The sequence below is a fragment of the Leptonotus elevatus genome, chromosome 1 (assembly GCF_054856555.1).
Source record: "Leptonotus elevatus isolate MCC_2025b chromosome 1, RoL_Lele_1.0, whole genome shotgun sequence".
In the NCBI taxonomy this organism is placed as follows: Eukaryota; Metazoa; Chordata; class Actinopteri; order Syngnathiformes; family Syngnathidae; genus Leptonotus; species Leptonotus elevatus.
In genome coordinates this window covers 22,638,799-22,662,492 of record NC_141239.1, presented here as the reverse complement: position 1 = coordinate 22,662,492, position 23,694 = coordinate 22,638,799, and the positions used below count along the sequence as shown (strand labels likewise).

Sequence of the window (23,694 nt, the reverse complement as noted above, 5' to 3'; positions counted from 1 at the left end):
AAGGGTCTGTGCTAGGCCCGAGACTATTGATATTGTATATAAATGATACTTGTTGTGTCTCAAAAATATTCAAAAGTGTCTTATTTGTTGATGACACAACTTTCTACTGTTCAGGAGAGAACCAGAAGCAGATTCTGACTACTGTGGAGAATAAATTGAACACATTAAAAAACGGATTTGACTTAAATTAATTATCATTAAACTTAAACAAAACCAAGTTAATAGTTTTTGGCACTCGACAAATCACTCATCAAGTCAAAATTACACACTCAGTTGAAATAGAAAGAGTGTATGAAAAAAAAATTATTGGAGTAGTTATTGACAATAAATTATGTTGGAAGTCACACATTGCAAATGTCAAAAGGAAAATGTCAAAAATCATAGGGATACTCTCTAAAACAAAGGATGTCCTGAATAAGAAATCATTATACACATTATATTGTTCATTATTATTACCATAACTGACTTATTGTGTGGAAATCTGGGGAAACGCATATAAAACAAATCCTGACCTGGTTTTCAAAGTGCAAAAAAGAGCCATAAGAATTATTAATCGATCAAAATATGTAGAACCAACACATTCGCTATTTATTAAATTAAATACAATGACATTGTATGACTTAGTTGAGTTTAAAATAACACAAATAATGTATAAAGTATACAACAGTCTACTCTGCCATAGCACTCAGAAGCTACTTGAAATTAGTACGAGTTATTATGACACAAGTGTCTACACAAAAAAAATCAAAACAAAAACAAATATTGAGCAAAGTGTGTTTCTGTAAGAGGTGTCAGTTTGTGGAATAATTTTTGTACTGACCTGAAAAGATACAAGTCACTTGCTGAGTTAAAAAAAAGAAAAAGAAGAAGTTTAAAAGCAAAGTTCAGGAAAACTATTTAAGTCAGACGAACATGTTTATAAATTTTTTTCATTGAAATATATTAACCTATTATTGTATCTATTGAAATAAGTCCAAACATAAGGGATAGGACGAGATGAGTTTTTAACGTCTTCCTACTCCCTTTTGAACATGTAAACTCTTTTCTTTCTTCCTATTCTTGTTTTTTCTTTTTTTTACTTCAACTTATATTTTATACTTGTAATGTGTTTGATGTTTTTCTATGTTTATATGTTCAATAAACCAACCAAACCAAAATGAATACAAGACTGCAGAGGAGAGGACTCAACACAGGAGCAGGGGCATCAACGGGTCAACGTTATCCGGCCAAACAGCGCCATCGCCCGGTGAGCTTTGCACGTGCACCCGGCATTTCATGCCCTACCCACATCAGGTCCCCTTGACTGTCTCCTTCAGTGCAGGCAGCACACACACACACACACACACACACACACACACACGCACGCGCGCACATTGACTGTGTCTGACTGGCGAGCCGGCCGCTGTCCTCGCAGCCCAACGTTACAATCAATCGAGGCGCCTTGCAATGATCTCGCCGCCGCTCAATTTGGACGTTTTGACGCGGGACCTGTCTCATTATCTGGAAAACCAAGTGAAAGTTGGTCTGCTGGGCTCGGGAGTGGGATTGTCTGTGGTGCTCGGCTTCAGCGCGGCGTACACCTGCTACTACCTCATCTCGGTGGCCAAGGTAAAAACCGCGCTGTGTGTATATTCTTGTGGATGATTATGGTTTATGGTTTCACCGGCGTGCAGCAGCCCCACCACCACCTCCGTGTGGTCGGAATGACGCTCGACGAGCTGTCTGCCGGTAAAACGAGCGTCTGCATTTTTTTTTAACGACATTATTGCACACATAAATTTGATAATCCCATTCCGATAATACACGATATATACACTCACGGGTGAAACACGCGCACACATATAACACACACAGGCGCGCGCACACATTCATGCAATCAATGTCAAGGCAGTTACAGTTCACCGGATGTCTCAATGCTGTAAACCTAGAGGTGCTCGAGTGCGCCCCCTACGTCTTCTTTAACTTTTATTTTATTATTATCATTGGTGTTATTATGTAAATATTATTAATCCATTATGTAGTGTTTCACAATTCCAACCATTACACTGGTCAACAAAAGATTACTTCTTTTTTATTTTTTTTAAATCAGAGATGCAAGTAAACATTTTTCTTGTGCTGATTCACAATCTGCTCTCGTTTTTCTGTAACACACCAGGTTTTAATAATAATAATAATAAAATATTTAGTGATATTTTATAATAAATCGGAAATATCACATTTTTGATAAATATAAATTAGAATAATTGAAAATTGCCATTAATTTTAAAGGAAAATGCTATATTGGGATATATAAGTCTTAGAATTAGAATGATATGTCATTGTTTTTTTGGGGGGGGGGACATTTTATTTATAAAAAAGTACTAGTGGTATTGGTACTTGGTGTTGATATTGGTGACTTGAGTACTCACACTGGTCATGTTTTGAAAAAAAAAGTGGTATCAAACGTCTCTAGTATTTACATTATATATTTGTCTAAAAAAGTAATAATAAAATGAGACATGTAAAGTCATTATAAGATGTAAAAATAAAAAATAAAACCATATTGTTTGAAAAGACTTCACATGTCAGTTTTTGTTTAGGATTTAGCACTACCTATCAATTGTGCTTGTATTTATCATGTACTTCAGTTGCACCCGCAAGGCATACAGGAAGTAGCCAAAATGTTACGGGCTACACTACATTAAACCTGTATATTGAAAATTTTTGCTTGTGTCTTTTTCCAGAAGCCGCAGCTCATATCCGGAGGCAAGAAGTTCTATCAGTTCCTGCGCGAGCAATGCCCCATCGTGTCGGAGACCTACTACCCCACCTTTTGGTGCTGGGAGAGTCGCATCCAGACGCTGCTCAGACCCTTTGTCACGGCCAAGCCCGGGGTGGCCTACAGGAAGTGAGTCCTAACCGAACGGTGAATCGAACACAAGAAATGGTTCACAGATTTCTTTTAAGACTGAACAGAGTCGAGTTGTGTTATACTGACACATTCTTCCTTTATTCTGTTTCACAACTAATCTGAGTGTTGTTCTTAAGCAACACTGCAAAGCTCAAAGGACAAAAGAGGCCATTTGTACTGCTGCTTACCCTTGTAGGGAGAAAACAAAAATTGCCTCTATCCCACAAATAGTTTTAACAAAATGTAATAATTGTAATTATGAGACGAATGTAGCATCATAAATTCATAATGTTAGAAACAAATGAACCTTGTAAAAAGACAATATAGAGTAACCTCAGCTCAAGGTTTTTATAGTGATTCATGTACAAATTGTCCTCTTAGTATCATCATTGGTCATATTACAAGGATATTTGCGGTGGTAATGCACATTGTTTCCATCCCATTGCTGTTATTAAAAGTGACAGCCACATTTGCTAGAGCTATGTCTAGGAATAGCACAGGACACCCACACATTGAACCACCCAACATAATGAAGTGGTTAAGGGTTAACCCGAGGACAAAGATAGTGACCAAAGTGTTTTGTCTTTGGCAGTGCTGGGGATGAGCACCCTCCCACTTCCTCTGTTTGGCCAGGTGCATATTTCACAGCGCTTCTGTAATTTCATGCTCCCTGTGCTAAAGGTGTAATGTACTCGGGCCAAGGTGGACCAGAGTGGGAATTGATGGTGCATATAAGGATCGGCTGCTAGCATAGTGCTTTCTGCCCCCCTTTTATACTTTACAAAGCACACGAGTGACTGTATGATCACTGGGGAAATGAGCCAGCTGTCAGCAAAGGTTCTGCTCCCTCATCCAATTCCTCCATTTGGCTGCGCCGCGATCAATACGCCCGAGTAATCACTTTCCATACACCAGAACTGCTTTTAAAGACGAAACAGATTTTTTTAAAACACCTCTCAGGTTCATTGCTAACATGTTTGTGGCATGAATTCACAGCCAGTGTGTAGATTGGGCTTTGCCATAGTGTGGCTGGTTAAGAGCGCCTCGTTCTTGGCTGCGAGTGTGTGCACGGCATGCAGAGGCAGAAGTACAATTTAAGAAGTCAGCCTTGATATCCACCATGTACTGTAGATCTGTCATATTGTACGTGACTGGTAGAAGCATGGTGGACCCAAATGCGGGGAAACACGGCAGGGAGACAGGAAAGAAGGGCAATGTGAGGATCTGTATTGAAACATAGAGAGCAGGGTAAGTGAGTGGACTGGTCACCATGACTGGACGGGACGAGAGTAGAGTGGTCACCATGACTGGACGGGACTGGAGTAGAGTGGTCGCCATGACTGGACGGGACAAGAGTGGAGTGGTCGCCATGACTGGACGGGACGATAGTAGAGTGGTCGCCATGACTGGACGGGACAAGAGTGGAGTGGTCGCCATGACTGGACGGGACGATAGAGTGGTCGCCATGACTGGACTGGACGATAGTAGAGTGGTCGCCATGACTGGAGGAGAGGAGAGTGGTCGCCATGACTGGACGGGACAAGAGTGGAGTGGTCGCCATGACTGGACGGGACGAGAGTAGAGTGGTCGCCATGACTGGACGACAGTAGAGTGGTTGCCATGACTGGACGAGGGTAGAGTGGTCGCCATGACTGGACGGGACGAGAGTAGAGTGGTTACCATGACTAGACTGGACGAGAGTATAGTGGTCGCCATGACTGGATGGGACGAGAGTAGAGTGGTTACCATGACTAGACTGGACGAGAGTAGAGTGGTCGCCATGACTGGACAGGACGGGAGTAGAGTGGTCGCCATGACTAGGCAGGATGTAAGAAGACTGGCAGAATGTGGGCGACTTGGCAGTGACAAGGGAGACTTGACTGTAACGAGGACGAATTGACTGTGACGAGGTCAACTTGACTGTGACGAGGACGACTTGGTTAGCTGTGGCGATGATGGTGATTTGGCGGTGACGAAGGCTACTTAGCGGTGATGACGAAGGCTGGTTGGCGGTGAAGACGAAGAAGACTTGGATAATACAAAGACTAGACGCACGAACTTCCACACGTAACCGAGGAAATGCTTCCACACCGACTGGACAAACACAACAGACAAAATACACCAACACTAATGAGACACATCTGGGGAAACACAAGAGGCTGAGGGCACTGATTGGTCACACACACTGGGAAGTAAAGAAACACACAGGTGGACAAGGTCAGACATAACGAGACAAGGGGAGAGACTCGGAACACACAACAAAAACACTGAACACTGGCAACAAAGAACATGAACACCCAAAATTAAACAAAAACCCAACCCCAAGATCAGGGCTTTTTGCTGGCATGGCTGCTTTAGAGCGCCTCATTGTTGCCTTATAGAAATTCACACAACGACCTGGTGGTATATATTATAGTCACTCACGCCTTCTGTCCAGGTCACGGCACCAATTGAAAGGTTCCACATGAACCTTCTTGTATGCCCGCTAATAGCAGCTACCAGAATACTTTATAGTCTCAGTTATAGTATTTAATGGAGGCCAGAAAGTTTGACACACGACCGCGGAGCCCCTTTCTTCCAGATGCGGAAGAAGGTCTAATCTGTCCAAAATGGTTTGTACTCTTATTCTGTCTTGGCCACCCCCCACACAGTGCCAAGCCCATGTGACAATTTGTAACTCCTTGCTCAAGTCATCTATCTACTTATGTCCCAAAGAGGCAGTCTGATTGGTAGTTTCTCCTCAGTCACAATGGTTTCTTAAAAATTAAAATAGAGGTACATGATGGGCCCATCATCATTTTCCTTGCGTATTACAGTCAAGTCATAATGACGGTTTTGTCCAGAATGACGAAGAAAAAAAACATTTAGGGGGGTGGGGTGGGGGTGGTAGGAGTAGTAAATCCCCCCTTAAAATACTCCTTTTTCCTTTACACATAGTGCCGGCGTATTCGAAGCAAGGTACCACTATACTTCCTTGAGACCAATTGCTATTCATGGACCGGGCCAGCCCGTGAATAGTGACAATCCGCATATAATAATTGGTGCCCATCAAAATGAAGAACTCTTCAGTGGCCGGCTGCTGCCATGCAGGGTGCTGCCAGGTCCACTGGGATCAAATTAGGGTTTTTGATTGCATGATTTTCCTGTAAAATAACAGGTAAATGCTGTAAAATCAAAGAGTGCTGTAATTTGTACAGGTATTCATTGAGATATCGCAATGGCAACTTCATTACAAATAATTCCTGTAAAACAACACTGTTAATTACACTCTACCACGTGAGCTATGCCCACGCTTACACGCGTTGTTAATAAATTGCTGGTTTCCAAAAGGAGACCAAAAATGGTCTTTGAGGTACGAGGATTCCACCTGACACCAGCATGCCCCAAAGAGGGAGTGGCATGGCTCACAGGTAGATTGGCCGTTTACCAACCTGAAGGTTGCAGAATCGTTCCTCAACCCTTGAGTGATTTTTTTTTAGTATTTTACTCTCTTCCAAGTGTAAAGTTTACACTTTTTAAACTGGGACCTAATATAGTCTTTTTAGAGTAAAATGTATTCTACAAAATTTACCGTGTACTGTATAATAGAATACAGTAATCAACTAATTTATATACAGTTAAAAACAATTGTGACAAATTTACAGTAAACTATACTGTAGTTGATTTTTTTTACAGTAATTAACTGAAATTTTACAATGATTAGCTGGCAACTTTTTGCCAGTAATGTACTGTAAATTCTACAGTCAATTATTTACAGTGTATTGTGAAATGCTGGTCATTTTTCACAGTGTGGAATCTGAAGGTAGAGCATAAAGATGCGCAATGCTGACTGCTGTGCCACTTCTCTCCGCAGTGAGCTTATTAAGGCTGCAGATGGAGGACAGATCTCCTTGGATTGGTTCGACAACGACGACAGCCTCGCTCATCCTGACCCCTCCTCCAGACCCACCATCCTCCTCCTCCCCGGGCTGACCGGCACCAGCCGAGAGTCCTACATCCTGCACATGGTCGAGCAGAGCCGGGATCTGGGCTATAGGTGGGTGATCTTGGCCTAATTTGCAAGAGGGAAGTGCACTTAATGGCAAAAAGGAGACATGCTAGGCTTCTTTTGATTTATTTAGGATGCAGATGTTCTGTCCAGAGTACACCTGAATGAATCTTTCAGTAACCCTTTTCCCATAGAAACCCTGTTAAATTACCACATCAGAGCCACAACAGATTTTGCCGCATTACTGTGAGATGTCACAGAGTGACATTAAAAAGACCTGGTTATTGAAATAGTCTCTTTTACACAGACATCCAGTAAAATTGGCATATGTGAGTTGTAATTGACAGTTAAGATGGCATTAATCCACGTTTGACCTTCACACAGCCCCTACAGAATTGCCATAGCAGAGGATATGCCATTTTACCACTTGAAGTCATTGAAATAACCTTTAATCCCTAGTGGCTTTCACATAGAGAGCCTGCACTCTAAAAACAGTTGGGTCAAAAATAACCCAACCCTCGGTCAAAAATGGACCGATCCTCTACTTGGGTCTATTTGACCCAACTTTGAGTCAAGAAATGGGTCTTTTAGTGTAACTTATAAATATTGGTCAGGTCCTTTACTTGGGTCAAAAAAATTGGTCATTTTGTATGAAACAACCCAGAAAGTTGGGTCCAATTGACCCATAACGTGGATCGGTCCATTTTTGATCCATAATTGGGTTACTGTTTTTAGAGTGTGTAAAATAACCACATTGAAGCCTTAACGGAAGATATAGTGTGTGAGATTTCACACTGTGACACAGAAAACTTTGAATAACCATAAGTTATTTTCACAAAGACATCCCGCAAAATTTCAGAATAACCTTTGCCTTTTACACAGAACCCAACGAAGTGCGATGTTGATCAGATAATTTGATGACATCAGTTCCAGCGTCTGTGTGAGGCACAAAATGATTCTGCATTATTGTGCAAACGTAAACAATGTCCTGCCTCACCGGGCTCTGTGTAAAAGTATCTTATTGCAGGGTCCTTGGATACAGCTATTTTGCAGGTTCTCCAGATGAGACTCGGGACTTGGGGTTATTTGAATGAAGAGGATTTGTTTCTAACTTTTTGGTGTGACGATCACAATATCTCACCTCAGTAGATTCTTTGTAAAAAGCAAAGGCAAGTTTTTGCAAGACCCTGTTACAGCTATTTTCTCGTGTCACGATATGAAACGGCCTTGGGTTATTTTTGGTGACAGGCACAAATTAAGAGCTGCTTTTGCCACATTTGGGAAACTTGGTGAACTCAGCATCTTGCGCCCCTCACGCTTGTGTGTACGCATGTGTGTGTGTGTGTGTGTGTTTCACTTAATGACTTGCATTATCCTGCCACAAGCTTTGCAGCTAAGCCCGGAGCAGCTTCGGAGTGCATGCTGCAGTATGTTTTTTTTTTTAAGCAACCTCCGCCCCACCCCCACCCCTTTGCTCTTGTCTACAAGCCCCACCCCTGCTGCTGAGTTACTTTTACACAGGTCCTTCACATAATAGAAGACAAGCCAGGGACGATGCTGATGCTGCATATGCACCAGCCAAGCAAAGAAGAAGTATTTCGATTAATAAGCATATAAAATTTCCGTGTTTGTGTTTATGGACCAAATGTCTAGATTGTAAGAAAATTCAATTGGATACAATTTATTAAAGAAAAAAAAAGATATATCCAAACCTAACTGGTCTGCACATCTTAAAAGGAATATTTTACCGGTATATAAAATTGACTTTTGACCTGTGTAGTGCCTGCCCAGCCTTCATTGTCACATATACGATAAGCATGAAGAATGAACTGGAGATGCATTATAGAAAATGGAAGGATGGATTACATGAAATTGAAGATGACATTAAATGTACTCTCCAATAATTCTGTGAAGATCAGATATGATTGTTTCTGTACTGGTTGTAACTGCCATTCATACAGTAAAAGTAATTGGTTGACAAGGCGAGGCCCGGAGGGCTCAGGCGCAGGGATTTGGTTGCAGTTTAATCAACACAAATAAACTCTTGACTGAGGGGAAAAACTGCTGGACAAAAAAAAAAAAAAACGCTCCAAACTGGAGGAAAAGCCAAGGCACTCAATAAGGGTAACAAAGGGCGCTCCAACCAGTAGAGAAAAACAGGATACACACACACAAAACAAAAAAAACACAAGAGCGAGACTCGACAAGGTCTGTGGATTTTAACTGTGGAAACGCTTCCATGCACAGGACGTGACACTTCGGCAACAAGACAAGGGAGATGCAGACTATTTAACACATGAGGGTGATTGGGAACAGATGGACACAATCAAGGAATGGAACGGACGCAGACACCACATGAGGAAGGGCAAGTGACCTGAAACGAGAGGAGGGTTAGACTTTCAAAATAAAAACAAAAAAAACAAGACCACCTCACTGAGACATGACATTGTGCCCAATGGATCACCTGAGGGCGCAGAGAGGCGGCGTGGTGGGCATTCATCCGGAGGAGAAGAGTCTTTGTTGGCCTTTTTAACATCATCCTCGATCTGCCAGCTCCCACCACACAGTTCCGTGGCAGAATGGGCTCGGTCTCCTTTGCAGGCTCGGGGTCGTGGAGACAAGATAGGGAGTCCGCCTTGGTGTTACGGCACCCCGGGCTGTAGGTGAGAGTAAAAGAAAACCATCTGGCCTGTCATGAGTTGAGTCTTTTAGCTTTGCGTAGGTATTCCAAATTCCGATGATCAGTCCAGACCACGAAGGGTTGCTCTGCTCCCTCGAGCCAGTGTCTCCACTCCTCCAAGGCCACGGACCCCAGAAAGGAGATGGTGTTAGCGTGAAAAATACTTTTTTCGGCCTTGACATTCAGCTGGTGGTCTATTAGCCGTTGGAGTACTTGAGTGACACGATTCTGGTGAGTATATCAGGATGTCATCTAGATATTCATGCACGAAATAGTCAATGAAGTCTTTTAGCATGTCGTTGATCATGGCCTGAAAGACTGCGGGTGCATTGGTGAGACCGAAGGGCATAACCAGGTATTCATAGTGTCCACGAGCAGTGTTGAAGCCTGTTTTCCACTCATCCCCTTCCCTGATCTTGACTAGGTGGTACTTTTGCTTGTTGCAGCTGATCGAACACGGATGACATCAAGGGATGGGGGGGTAATGTTTTTTTACTGTGATGCCAGTAGTCCACTCATGGTCTTAGCGATCAGTCCTTGTCAACAAAGACAAATCCAGCCGCAGTCAGAGACGAGGAGGGCCGAATAAGTCCGGCCTTCAAGGATTTCAAGGATATGTCTATATAGTCATTCAGAGCTTTGCATTCAGGCTCCTTAACGGAGTACAACCGACCTTTAGGAATAGTGGACCCCGGGATCAGCTCAATGGCACAATCATAGTCCCGATGTGGTGGAAGAGACAGGGCTTTGGTTTTGCTGAAGACCTCGCGGAGGTGATGATAGCATGATGGAACCGAGAACAAGTCCGGGTAGTCATTGTCTGTGGAGAGCTGGTCGGACACAAGGTTAATAGCAGCAGAGTTCATACTGTCAGCCGGCAGGCCCACACCGTGGTCAATGTGGTCCATAATCTCTCCTGAGTGCCAGTCTACACACAGGTTGTGCTTGCACAACCAGGGATGACCCAAAACCATGTTGTGAGATGGTGACTGGAACAGGTGGAATCGAAGGTATTCTTTATGCCTCCCTATGTACATTGAGTGGTTTCGTGACACGAGATACCACAAACAGTTCCCTGCCATTGAATGCCCAGGCTTTAATGGGTGTTCAGTGGTGTGGTTTGTGCCTTTAAACATCTCACTAGTCCCCAGTCCATTAAACTTTCATCAGCCTTTGAGTCTACGAGTACCCGCAATGCAGTGGTGGTGACGTTGTGGTTGATGATGACAGGTGTGAGTTTGCGTGCTTCGGTTCCCGAAGCAGAGCGTGGACTCACCGGGGTAGCTTGCTTAGCAAGGCATGAGGCAGATCCTGGAGGCAGCGCTGTCATTCCTCGGGAGAAAGTCGGACTCTGCCCAACTGAATGGGTTTGTCCTCGAAAAGCATGCAAGTTTGGGGAAGGAGGAGACAGTAGCGCCTCCGTAGATTGTGGTCGCAGGAGGATCCCCACCAGTCGGGATGAGCTCCCGCCGCCGATGGTTGGTGCGGATGGCAAGAACAAGTAAGAAAGTCTAGATTGGGCGTCAAGAGCTCTTGGGGAAGCCTGTGCCCAATCAGCGGTGATTGGGAACAGGTGGACACAATCAAGAATTGGGGCAGACAGACACCACATGAGGAAGGCCAAGTGACCTGAAACGAGAGGAGAGTTAGACTTTCAAAATAAAACCAGAAATGACAAGAAATGACAAAAAACCCAAGACCACCTCACTGCGACATGACATTGGTGAATTAACAATTGTACATGTGTCTGTTTTGTGTGTTTCAGAGCCGTGGTTTTCAACAACAGGGGGGTGTCGGGGGAAACTCTTCTGGTAAGAATCCAAATCTGGGTCACAGTTTACATTCAAAACCAAGCAGGTCAAACCAAACATTTTCAATTTTAAAAGCAAGTCAAACAAATCTGAAATCTCAAACCATCATCATGTTAGACTTCCACTCTGTGAGCATTTGTCGGATTAACCTCACTCCAAGTAATATAGCTGCAAAGGGGACAAAGTTGAATGATAATCTGGCTGTTCTGAGTAATTAAGCATCAATTACGTAAACAAATCAATGCAATAGCATGTAGCCAAAAATATGGTCAACTATCCCTAACTAGCATGACTATACTGAAAATATGCGTGTGTTCTTTGACTAATTTTACTTTAATTCTATTACATAACAGTGAGCTAATGAGTTTGTAGGGTCCATATTTTCAAGGTTATTAGTCGAAGGAGCCATATTCTCTTCCTCCTCTGCGCTGCTCGTTTCACATACGTACTTGAACTAGCATTAGCATTTGCGGCAGTCCCAGTTTTGCTCACTAAAGTCAGTTGACCATCACTAGAAAAGGTATTCACATGGCACACAGTTGGGGGAGTAGCTTCTTTTAATATAGATTTCTGATTTTTAAATTAAAAATAATGATAATATTTTCAATTATGTTAAATTTGGTAGCACTGAGCTCATATGGATTATGTTATGATACTTTGATTGTACTGTTGTTGTTACTACTGGCAACTGGCAAGGACTATTCCAGATTTTTATTTTATTTTTTAAACACTAATCCCCAAAAATATGTGAGCCGGCCAAGCTTGAGCCGTCCTAACACGTGGCTTAATTCTCTCATACTACTGTATATTTAGCATAAGAGTCTGTGGTGGTACATTGCTGTTCTTTTTGACTACACGAGCAATTACCAGACAGTACTGCTTGAAAAGTCACATTGAAGCCAGGGTTCATGAAGTTTAGTCCATTTTATTGTGTGTAACCTTGGCACCGTGTCAGTCGGCCAGAGTGGGGGTCTTTGTCCCTCGTTTCAATTGGGAATTGTGCCACGTTCCGCGCACATGATTTAGCATTTATACGCTCTTGTGTTTGTTTTCTGTGCTAGTGTAAGCACCATTGTGCATTGTTTAAATGGGCCAGCTTTTAGAATAACCCCATTGTGTACCAACGGGGCCTATTTCAAGACCTTGTAAGCCTTTGCATTACAATGAACTAGTGGTAGTTAGAAACAATTAACCCCAAATAACAGTTTCAGTGGGCAACGCGAAATTGGGAGTGCGTGTTTACCATGACAAAACTAGCCCCCAATAGCAGTATCTCCAACTGAAACGAAAGTGGGTGGACATGTCTATCTTCATAACAAGATATACGGAAAAAAAATGTCTCAAGAACCCCCAAATTAAACAGGACTTCGGCCATTTTGGTTCCAGTTAGCCATTTCCAGCGCTAGTACTTTTGACGAACCACCGGAAGTTTGCAGATTGCATTTGTCAGCTTCCCATAGTTGATGTCATGTTGTTGTCCTTAGACAGCCTGTTATGCTTAAGTGCCTCGGTAGGTGATGCTGATTTTGCCTAGCAACAGAGTTCAAATGAGTTCAGCGGTTAACTCTGTCAGTATGTGAACAACAGTGTTTGCTGTATGAACTGAATAGCAGTAATGACCCATTTTTTCCCTTGATGGAAAATGGGAGCTTTCTACAGTATTGAAGAGAGTGTGTACCAAAACAACATAGCCAATTGTGCCTTTTCACTCCAATAATGCCAAAGAAATATACTTCTTCAGACTTGTGGAGGAAGCACACAAGGGGAGAAGTAAACACGAATTTCGTGGTTAGCCGGAGTTTCTACTTGAATTTTAATGACGGTCCCTGAGAACCTGGCGAGTCAGCAGCATCAGAAGAAATGGGACACATAAGCGTCCTGCCCGCAGAAGGGAAACAATGAATGTTTTACAATGTAACGTAACCTGCGCTGTCTTGACAAAGCGAACAACCCCTGCATCGACTCTGCTGGCATTGTAATCAAACTCACTCTGCATTAAAGGGATACTTGACTCATTGAGCTATGTCCAACAGTAAGAAGATAATATTTTGTCTATAGTTAATGTGATAACGTCATTCTTTTTAATGGAGAATGAATACCTTTAAAAATAAAATTTGCCAACTGCTGTCAAGTGAAGATGACATCACCTGTGCTGAGGAAATGAGTGACGACTAATCATGGCTCTGTCTGCTGACCAAACACAGAAAACTGTTGAGCCGTGATTGGTCGTTACCTATTTCTTCACCACGAGTGATGTCACAAAATTAGTTTTTTTATTAATTGTAGTTGAAGTTATCAAATTAATTCTTGAATATTAACTTTTTACTGCTGAAAATGGCTCAATGGGTCAGGTAGTCTGTAGGTTTTAGGGAACGAATGTAAAACAGTTTCAGTTATGTGACATATGTTACTTTTTAACCATCCTTTCAAGTGATCATGTGCGCAAAAAAACGCAAAATGATTCTGCGTTTGGATTCCCACTGGTTGCCGGGCAAAATTCATAGGGCTCAGTTAAAGTTGCACAACGAGCCAAGTAAAATATTGGCACATTCTAGGCACGCCTGTTAGACTTTCTGACTGACTACTTAGTGGCTGAGAGCACTATGACCCAGGAGAAGACCAGGTTAGTCGCGTTTGCCTTTTCATTTTGTAGCCTGGCAGCATTTATAGGGCAAAGTCATACCTGCCCTATACATTATAGGCCAAAGAAATTCACTTGAATGACTGTGACTCGTCAGGAATAGGAGGTTCGACTAGTTTATGAGTGCAGTGTAACCTACCGTAGCCCCGCTATATTACTCATTATTTTTGTTTAACCTTTATTTAACCTTGACGGCCTATTAGGGCCACGTATACATATATATTTCTTTAGAGGGCGGGGGCAATATTCTGAGGGGAAAAAAAACGTGCATCTTTATAAAGTGGCAAATTTGCGAGATTATAAAGTGGAAAATATGCGACTTTATAAAATGACAAATTTGGCGACTTTATAAAGTGGCAGATTTGCGGAAAAAAAATTCTGAAACTTACGAGAAATACACGTAGTGTACTATTTGGAAGTTTGTGCCAATACTTTTTGGTCGGGTTTTCAAATAATGAGATAGTAATGGCTTTAACCGTATCATGTTAAGCATTCACACTTTGAAGCGTTGGGTACTGCCAGCGACAAAGACACTTTAAACTGTGAACGCTTAACATGATAAAGTTATAGCCATTTAAAGCAAACGCTTTGCAAAGGTCCACATCCTGAGGATCAAGCATTTAAGTTAATTTGTTAAAATAAATATTTACTTGTACATTTATGTTTGCAGAATTATTATTTACACATTCATACATTTTTTTGTAGAAGTATCTAAGTTGATGTGTCGAATCTGCTGCTCTCCGTCATCCACTTGAATTGACCTAAAGTTTGATAGCTTCTGATTGGTTAGTGTTTAGTCAGCTGATAGAGGATCAGCAAGCTTTGTCGCTCTTGCTGCCCTGTATAAAGTAAGTAAAGTTTAAATTAATAATGAATCTGTCTCCATCCTGCCTTTTCATTTTATACTGTCCTATTAACCACCAACGAATACTTACATTAGACTATAGCTACGCTGCATGTATTCGTCGTAAGTTATTTTTTCTTGCAAATTTCCATTTTATAAATTTTCCACTTGCAAATTTACGAGTTTTTTTTCTCAGAATATTAAACAGAAGAAGAAGAGACTTGGCCAAGATAGCATCATGAAACGGTAGACAAGAACAACATTAAAAGAACATAAAAACATTACATATAAGGTAAATAAAATAATATGTACGACAACACTATCCCCAAATTTTGTTTTTTATGTCTCAAGTTTAAATTTGCTGTCTTTTCGAAAGCTATTCTAAGGCAGAGCGGAGCATGACAAAGGCGTTTTTTTTTCTATGCTCAGTCCCAAAACTTTGTCCAGACAACAGCATCACCACTTGAAATCTGAGACAACAATAACGAATAGATCTTTGTGCAATCAGAAAGCATTTGTAAGATGGAAGCACAGGATAGCCTTGTAGATGAATAGGCACCAGTGATTTAGCCTTTGCACAGCAAGTAATGGCCAGCCAGCCTTGGTATATAATTATTATTCAAATGTATATATTATCGATTCACCGATTTGTCATGTTTTTAGAATTTGTGATAAACCAAAGGGCACTGTAATATAGTGAGTCTAACGTGCTGATGCATTTGCAAATAAAAGGTCACCATAATCAGATACAGTTACAAATTGAGCAGATACCACATGTCCTCTGGCTTATCATTTTGTAAAGATAATTGACATGAGGTTAAAAACAGAGAATCATCAAGTCAGACACTTTTACTTTTATGCCCCTTACATATTGGAAAGGACAGTTGCAGTCACCAATGCACTCTTCAACGGTTTATTAGAGAGAAAACTACTTACTGTGTTTTGGAAAATAAATGTTTATTTTCTGCAATGTTATTGTCATACAAGAGATGTTGAAATTGGCGACGCTGTCGTACCACCCTGTCCTAGACGCCCCGGACCTACTGCGCCGCCAACACGGAGGACCTGGAGACCGTCATCGAGCACATAAACACGAGCTTCCATACGGCACCTATCATGGCGGCGGGAGTGTCCATGGGCGGGTAATGAAGCCACTTGCTGTATTTGCTGACAAATGTTGATAAACGCGACTGAAAGCGGCGATAGGATGGGGCGGGGATTATCAAAAGATTAACATTAATACCTTGACATAACAGAAATCCAGTGCACACGGATCACTCACGTTTATTAATTTTGTCCAGCTCCTCATCCGCTTTGGCTAAGTCCGAGACATGAGAGGGAAATCCAACTAGGTACAAAAATAGTGGCCTCTACTTCAGTGATTCCTGACCATTGTCCTGTGAGAAATAAGGTGTGCTTTAAGAATCTAATTTTACTGAACATTTTTTACTACACTGACTACAGTATTATTGATTTACTACAAATGGTTTTCTATCTAAACCAGGAACGTATATAGACAGGGAGAACAATGAACTAATTCAAACCCCAAAAAGTTTTTTTTAAATACTTTGTCCTTCACTCCCCAAAACTTATTTATACGTTTACAGACGGCTTTGATACAGCTTACAACATGAAGAAGTGATTTAAAGCAAAGGTAGTTATAGTAGTAAAAAACGACCAGCAGGTGGCAGCAGAGTATAAGAGCTCAACCAGGGCCATGTTGCAACAAGCTCTTTTTGACAGTAGTTTCACCAGGAATGTGAATATTGATGAAACTTAGTTATATTCTAATGCTAATTTTTGAAAAATGGAAACAGATACACATATCCTTTTTTTCCTGATGAAAGAAGAGACTCGACAATATTCTGTGGGCCTTGCAAAATGAGTCAAAATCCAGTAAAACAGGAGCGAAGGGGGTTGCTTCAGTGAAAATGGCTACTCGCTAATATACAGCGGACTTGGTCATTTTGATGTAGGCTACACTAACGCCTTCTCAATTTTGTTACAAGTAGATGGTTTTAGGAATGGTCACTAGATCTTTCCCTGCTGAGGATAAGAAAGGAAAAAAAACACATTCAGCACATTTTGAGCTGAAACAGTTTCATCATCGTATTGCAAGTTGACCGTTTATTTCTGCTAGCATGATGCTAACTGCTAACCTTCCTGCAAATGATCAAGAACAGAGCTTTTGGGCTCACCATGCTAAGTAGTTAAGTTAAGGTTCCGTCAAGTACAGTGGAACCTCCAAAGTACAGTATAGAGCATGTTTTAATTGCATAGCCAAATTCATTTTACCAAGCAGATGCTAACATAAATAGCATATAGCTAACGACTGGTGTAAAAAGGTGCCAGAGAAGCTTGCCAACAGATATTTGTCGCTATCTAATTTTAATTTTACATTATTTTGTGTACTTTTTTTCAATGTTTTCTTTGTTCCTTCAGGATGATGCTGGCTAACTACTTGGGGCGCAAGGGCCAGGAGACGTGCCTGAGAGGGGTGGTGGTGTTCTCGGCCGGCTGGGACGTGTTCGAGTGCACGGCGTCGCTGGAAAAGCCGCTGGACCGCTTCCTCTTCAACTCCTACCTCACCAGCTGCCTGCAAGCCTCGGTGCACAGGTCAGCCGCCGGGCCAAAGTGGGATTAGCGCGGCCACTAGCTCGCTGCTAATGCTATAAGGGAGGCTTGTGGGGCTTTAGTAGTCTGGAGATTAAATTGGAAATGCATTCATCATCATCATGTTCATTTTTTTTGCTTTTGACGTTTCTTAGAATTCATGACAGCGGGTTCACAGAAGGCGTCATATATTAATAATTACTTAATTATTGATATATTAATAATGAACTACATTATTAAAATAAGCAAGGCAGCTTTATTCATATAGCAAATTTCATACACATACAAACTGAATGTGCTTCACAAAAAGAAATGCTAAAAGCATTGAAAAACACAACAGCAAAATTGCAAAAAAACGTATATTGAACAACATTTTAACACATTAACAGAACATTTTAAAAACATTTTAAAGTAAAGAAATGAAAGAAGGTTTCTAAAATTACCATTAAAAATAAAATTATATAAAACTGTTTAAAAGACCTTCATCAAACGTAAAGGTGTTTTTTTTTTTATGGGAGTAAAGCAAATTTTTTACCTGATTTAAAAGCGTTTACTCTCGTGGCTGACTTCACTGACTTTTGGCATCTTATTCCACTTGCGTGCAGCATAACTCTTTGAACTGTCTTTCATTTGTTAATAATTTATTATATTATTAATATAATTATTAATAGTAATATCTATATTTTCCCAAATAAATACTAATGACATACATCAGTGTTTTATTTGAATATTGTAATTTTAAGTCATATATTAACTCGTGCTGTCAAAGTTAACTGATTAATTAATCGCGAAAAAATATCGCATTAACGCAGATTAATCGCACTATTAATTTTGACCATAGATTATCCTTTAGCGTGACAGCGGATAGCTACGTTTAAGGTAGCACAGGTTGTGTTTGAGCAATAAACATCATTACATGCATTAAAGTAAAGCATTTAATGAATGTTTGCTTAAACAAAATTCTAAGATATGATTAATCTGTTTAAAAAATTGTAATCGTTTGACAGCTCTAATATTAATACTCATATGTATTAATAATCCCAATCAATGGTATGGTCACATCAATTACATATATTATAAACACTCCATATTTCATGAATAATGTTGAACATTATGTGTGTCTGTTTATCTGCCTACCAGACACAGGCCTGTGCTTGAAAAGTGTTATGACATCGACCACGTGATGAAGGTAGGTGATTATTGATTATAGTGAGTTTAGACACATTCACACTACCTGTCAAAAAAGAGAAAAGAAAAAGGCATTTTGCCATTTTGTCCCCGTGTCGCTGTTCTGCATAATTGGCCAGGGTGTTCGGGGTAGTCCAATGAGGGTGTTTTGGTTCTAACTTTCCTTGCTGTTGGGTTAAAGTGCACACAGTGGGGGTAAATTCAGTGAAACGCTGGATTATGGTTGGATGTTATGATAAAAGACGCTCACCGACCCCGTTTCCATCACAGGCAAGGACCATCCGAGAGTTCGACGAGAGGTTCACGTCCATCATGTTCGGCTACGCCACCAACGACGACTACTACCACGACGCCAGTCCTGTCCACAGGTTGAAGTCCGTGCAGGTGCCCATGCTGTGCCTCAACGCTGCCGATGACGTATTTTCCCCGTCTCACGGTAAGAGGCGGCAAAGTGTTTTCATGCTGCGGTGTGTGCGATTTTATCTATTAATTTAAAATATTACAGTTGATTTTCATTGAACATTGAGGTTTTTTTTTTTATTTTGTAAAAAGTGCATTTCAATTTGCTACTACTACTTACTTTTTGTGAATAGTGCATATTTTTGTGAGTCAATCAATGAAATGCTTAAAAAAAATAAAATGAACTCAATGAGTCAAATAACCAAAATTGTTAAATTATTAATAATTTTTGTAATAATCATTCTTTCCCAATTTTTAAAAACATATTTTTAAATAATTTTTTTTAAATATATTTTTGTGCGTGACTGTACATACAAAAATGGCAGGAAAAGCCTACTAAAACATCAGAACTTTATTTGAAGTGAATCAGAGGCACTTTAAAAAGTGACAGGTGTGCTGACTCCCATTTACCACAAGTTTAAGCGTGATTAGTTAATTGTGAACACAGCCACATTTGCATTTTCGGAGAGTGTGCACACTTTTGCAACCACATTTGTATTTTTACTTCCCTTCTCAAAAACAATTCAGGTTGATTTGTTTTTTGCATGATGTTGGCTACATTAATAGTGACAAAAGTTTTGAAATTATTACATTGCATTTTAAAATTTAGACCAAAATACATTACATTTATTTTATTTCAATTAATTAATTAGTTAATGTGTCATTTAATAAATGTATTCTCATTTTCATTCAGTTACCCATTTTAATTAATTTAATTGATTTTGTTGTTGTTGTTGTTGTTGTTGTTGTTCTGTTTGTCAGCCATTCCCGTGGAGGCGGTGAAGCAGAACCCTAACCTGGCCATGCTCATTACCTGCCACGGCGGCCATATTGGTTTCCTGGAGGGCCTGTGGCCGAGGCGGAGCACCTACATGGACCGCGTCTTCCACCAGTTCGCCCGCGCGGTCATCGAGCAGGGCGGCCGACTCAAAGACCTCTCCTAAAACGGGCCCCCTCGTCCTCTCCCCTCCGCCCTTGCTGCATTCCGTCCATCCTTCCAGTCCGTTTCAATCCCTCCATCGACCTGCTTTTTATCTTCCTCATCCATCCATCCATTTCTTTATCCCGCCACAAGCAAAAAAACAACAACATTGTTGTGGTTTCAAAGGGCACGTCCTATTGGCTGCAGTCATTTGATTGATTTATTCCTCCAATTGTGGCATTGAAAACAAGCGGAAATGTTTAGAACAATGTTAAACATGACAATATGTCCTTTACGCATTCATCAGTTGGATGTTAGCCCTCAGGGATTTTGTTTGTTTGGTTGTTTATTTGTCTTCGGGGATTATTTTAGAGTCACGGCTTTATTTTGAAGGGACTAGTTTGACCTTTTTAGGATTTTTTTTCCCCAAAGCGAAAGCTAAAAACACAAGTAAGATTGACCCGCCCAATCCCCGCCACCGCCCCCCCCCCCCCACAAGCCCCCGCCCCCGCCCCCTCCCCCGACTACACAAAGCTTAACTCCATTTCAGTGCATGCTGGCAACTTTGCACAAATTCATCGAATGTGTACTTTGATGTACTTATGCAGATTTTTATGCATTTTATTATTGTGCCACTGTAAAAAAAAAAAAAAAAAAAAAAAAAACTATAGTCACTTTAAAAGAAATACTAAATTAAATTGAAATGGAAATTCATTTATTCAAGTTCATATTTTCATTATGTAATGTATATATGTATATATGTATATATGTATATATATATATATATATATATATATATATATATATATATATATATGTATTGTATTTTTATTTGCAAAATGTAGATTTTTGTTTGTTTGTTGGACAATAGACATCTTTGTTTTAGAATTCGAACAAAAAGTTCAGGGAGCTCCCGGGGTCATTGGCATGTCTTAAAAATTTAAATAAAAACGTTTTCCAAAATTTCAAAAAATAATTAAATAGTTAAATTTACAACTAAACTGAATATATATATATATATATATATAAATTATTTATTTATTTTTAACAAAAGGTGCACAGTTCCCTGGAGTTGGCTGATGCCAAAATGTTGAATATCGGCACTTAGCTTGGCTCAGCTGATAATTGGTCTATCATCTATTAGTAAAAAATAAAACATGTTTTCATGAGTCTTAAAATGTAAATCGTAAATGTAGATGTTGGTTCATTTATTTTGTTTGAATGAGTTGGTGTTTTAACCAATTAGATTCCTGCAAATAATTGGGGGAAAAAAATTATATATGGAGTTTTAGACACTGAATGTGTTTTTCACACTGAAAGTTTTGATGGTTAAAAAAAAGTATGTTACAAATTCAAACATCATATTGAATAGACTTATTAAATTGCCCAATAAGCCAGTCAAATGAAGTAAATACTTACTGTATGTGATACATTTCTAAAGATATATGCTGATTTGTATCCTTTTTTATTTTTGTTATATAAATATGAAGTCAATTAAAAATAATGTAATAATGTCAATTTAATTTAATGATTTTTTTTGTTTTGTCAATGAAACTGTAACTTTCCAACTTCACTACCTTCACCACCACATTGCAGATGTTGTGTCATCCATTTCCATGAAGGATTGTTTGACAAAATTCCTTAAGATGCCAGGTGTGATATGTTGTGGTCATCTACAGTCATGTGTTCATGTTCATCAATTAAACTGCAATTTCCCAACTTCCCCACGAGGTAGAACAACTATACTCTACTCCAACTGGACTTTGATAGAATGAATTTGTGACAAAACTCCTTAAGATGCCAGGTGCAATATGTTGGGGTTATCTACAACTATGTGCTTTTATTTTCCACTAATTAAACTGCAATTCCTCAACTTCCCCACTTGGAAAAGCAGTTAATAGTCTGCTCCAGCTGTACGTTCGTAGAAGGAATGTGTGAGAAATCTCCTTAAGACGCCAGGTATGATATGATGTGGTCATTGACAGCCATTCGCATAGTTGTTGTTTTTTGGGCAGTAAAACTGCAATTCATCAATTTCACCACTTGGTAGAGTAGCTATACTCTGCTCCAGCTAGACTTTTGTAGAAGGAATGTGTGAGAAATCTCCTTAAGACGCCAGGTGCGATATGTTGTGGTCATCGACGGCCATTCGTCTATTTTTTTTTTGTCAGTAAAACTGCAATTCCATAACTTCTCAACAACAGCTAAGCTGTGCTACACAAGGAATGTGTGACAAATCTCCTTAAGATGCCAGCTGTGATATCTTGTGGTCATCTACAGCCATGCGCTTTTTTTTTTTTTTTATCAATTAAACTGCAATCCCCCAACTTCCCTGCTAGGTAGAGCAGCTACACTCCATACTCCATTTGTACTTTCATAGAAGGAATTTGTGACGAAACTCCTTAAGATGCCAGGTGCGATATGTTGCTGTCATCTACAGTCATTTCTCCTTATTTATTTTTTGTCAGTGAAACTAATTCACCAAAGTACCCCACTCCGTCTGTGCTACTACTTCCATAAAAGAATGCATGACAACACCCCATAAGATGCCAGGTGCTTTTGTAATGTCATTTTCCGTCCCATGAAAATGTGCAGCAATAAGAATTGAAAACAAAAGTGTCTAGTGTATTGACTAGTATATGCACATGATCAACAATGAGTGTAATATGCGCTGTTTAATAAACGGTTCGAGAATCTCTATCCATTTGTCTGCTTGTTTTCTGCTGCCTTTCCCTATATTCCAGATATCAGTCTCTCTTATATTGGAGGTAGTTCCTCACAATTGACACCGAAGGCAGTGCATGATGGGAAAACTAATTAGGACCTTCACACTTATCTCCAGTAGAAAAAAAAATTCTACAATGGTTTCATAATTATATGACAATCCAAATAATGATTTTCGTCCTTTAAAATGATAAAGTATTGTTTTTGCACCCCTTTGTATATGTGACAACAAATCCCAAAATGACTGAGACAAGTTGCCCCAAACTACCATGTTGGTTAATTCTTGCTCTACTTTAAAGTTATTTTAAAACAGAACAGTGTCTGAGGCATGACAAGATGCTTGAATATATCCTCTAATGTAAGTAAATGTAATAAAGTATTGTTTTTGCACCCCCACCCCAAAAAAATAATCTCAATACTCTTTTCTTTCTATAAATTTTGCTCCCTAATGATTGTTCCTACATTTGCCTAACATTAACATACATTGTAAAATGTTTTGTATTTGTGTTATTTTTCCTGTCAAAAAAATATAATTAAAATATTTCTTACATTTTAATTTGAATAATGAGAACGAGAACAATGATTTTCCCCTTTAAAATGATAAAGTGTTGTTTTCGTATCAAGAACAGTACATATTAATAAACATTAATAACTAAAAGGCTATTTTTCATCTGCAGTTCCTAGACAGATGGTAAATGTCACCCCAGTAAAATAAAAAATAAAATGCACAACAATAATAATACATTCACAAAAATACTATTAAAATGTTAAAATTACATTTTCATAACAAAAACAATACATTTACTCAAATGTACATGAAAAACAACCAATTTCACTCCCTAATTGTTCCTAACCTTTATAGTATCGTGTAATGTCCGTTTTAATGCATATTAAGGTAAAAAATATGGTTCATTCCCTTTAAAGTTTGGACAAT

The 23,694-nt window shown here is 39.8% G+C and overlaps 1 protein-coding gene across 1 annotated transcript; it reads left to right on the top strand.

The window, feature by feature from the left end:
• The first annotated feature begins 1,342 nt into the window (after nucleotides 1–1,342).
• On the top strand, nucleotides 1,343–22,736 carry abhd3 (abhydrolase domain containing 3, phospholipase). The gene is made up of 9 exons (XM_086057793.1): nucleotides 1,343–1,608; nucleotides 2,724–2,887; nucleotides 6,744–6,926; nucleotides 11,324–11,369; nucleotides 15,884–15,996; nucleotides 17,297–17,470; nucleotides 18,608–18,656; nucleotides 18,926–19,091; nucleotides 19,877–22,736. The coding sequence occupies exons 1-9, from the start codon at nucleotides 1,447–1,449 to the stop codon at nucleotides 20,056–20,058; spliced, it is 1,239 nt and encodes a 412-aa protein (XP_085913919.1). The 5' UTR covers nucleotides 1,343–1,446; the 3' UTR covers nucleotides 20,059–22,736.
• Nucleotides 22,737–23,694: the final 958 nt, after the last annotated feature.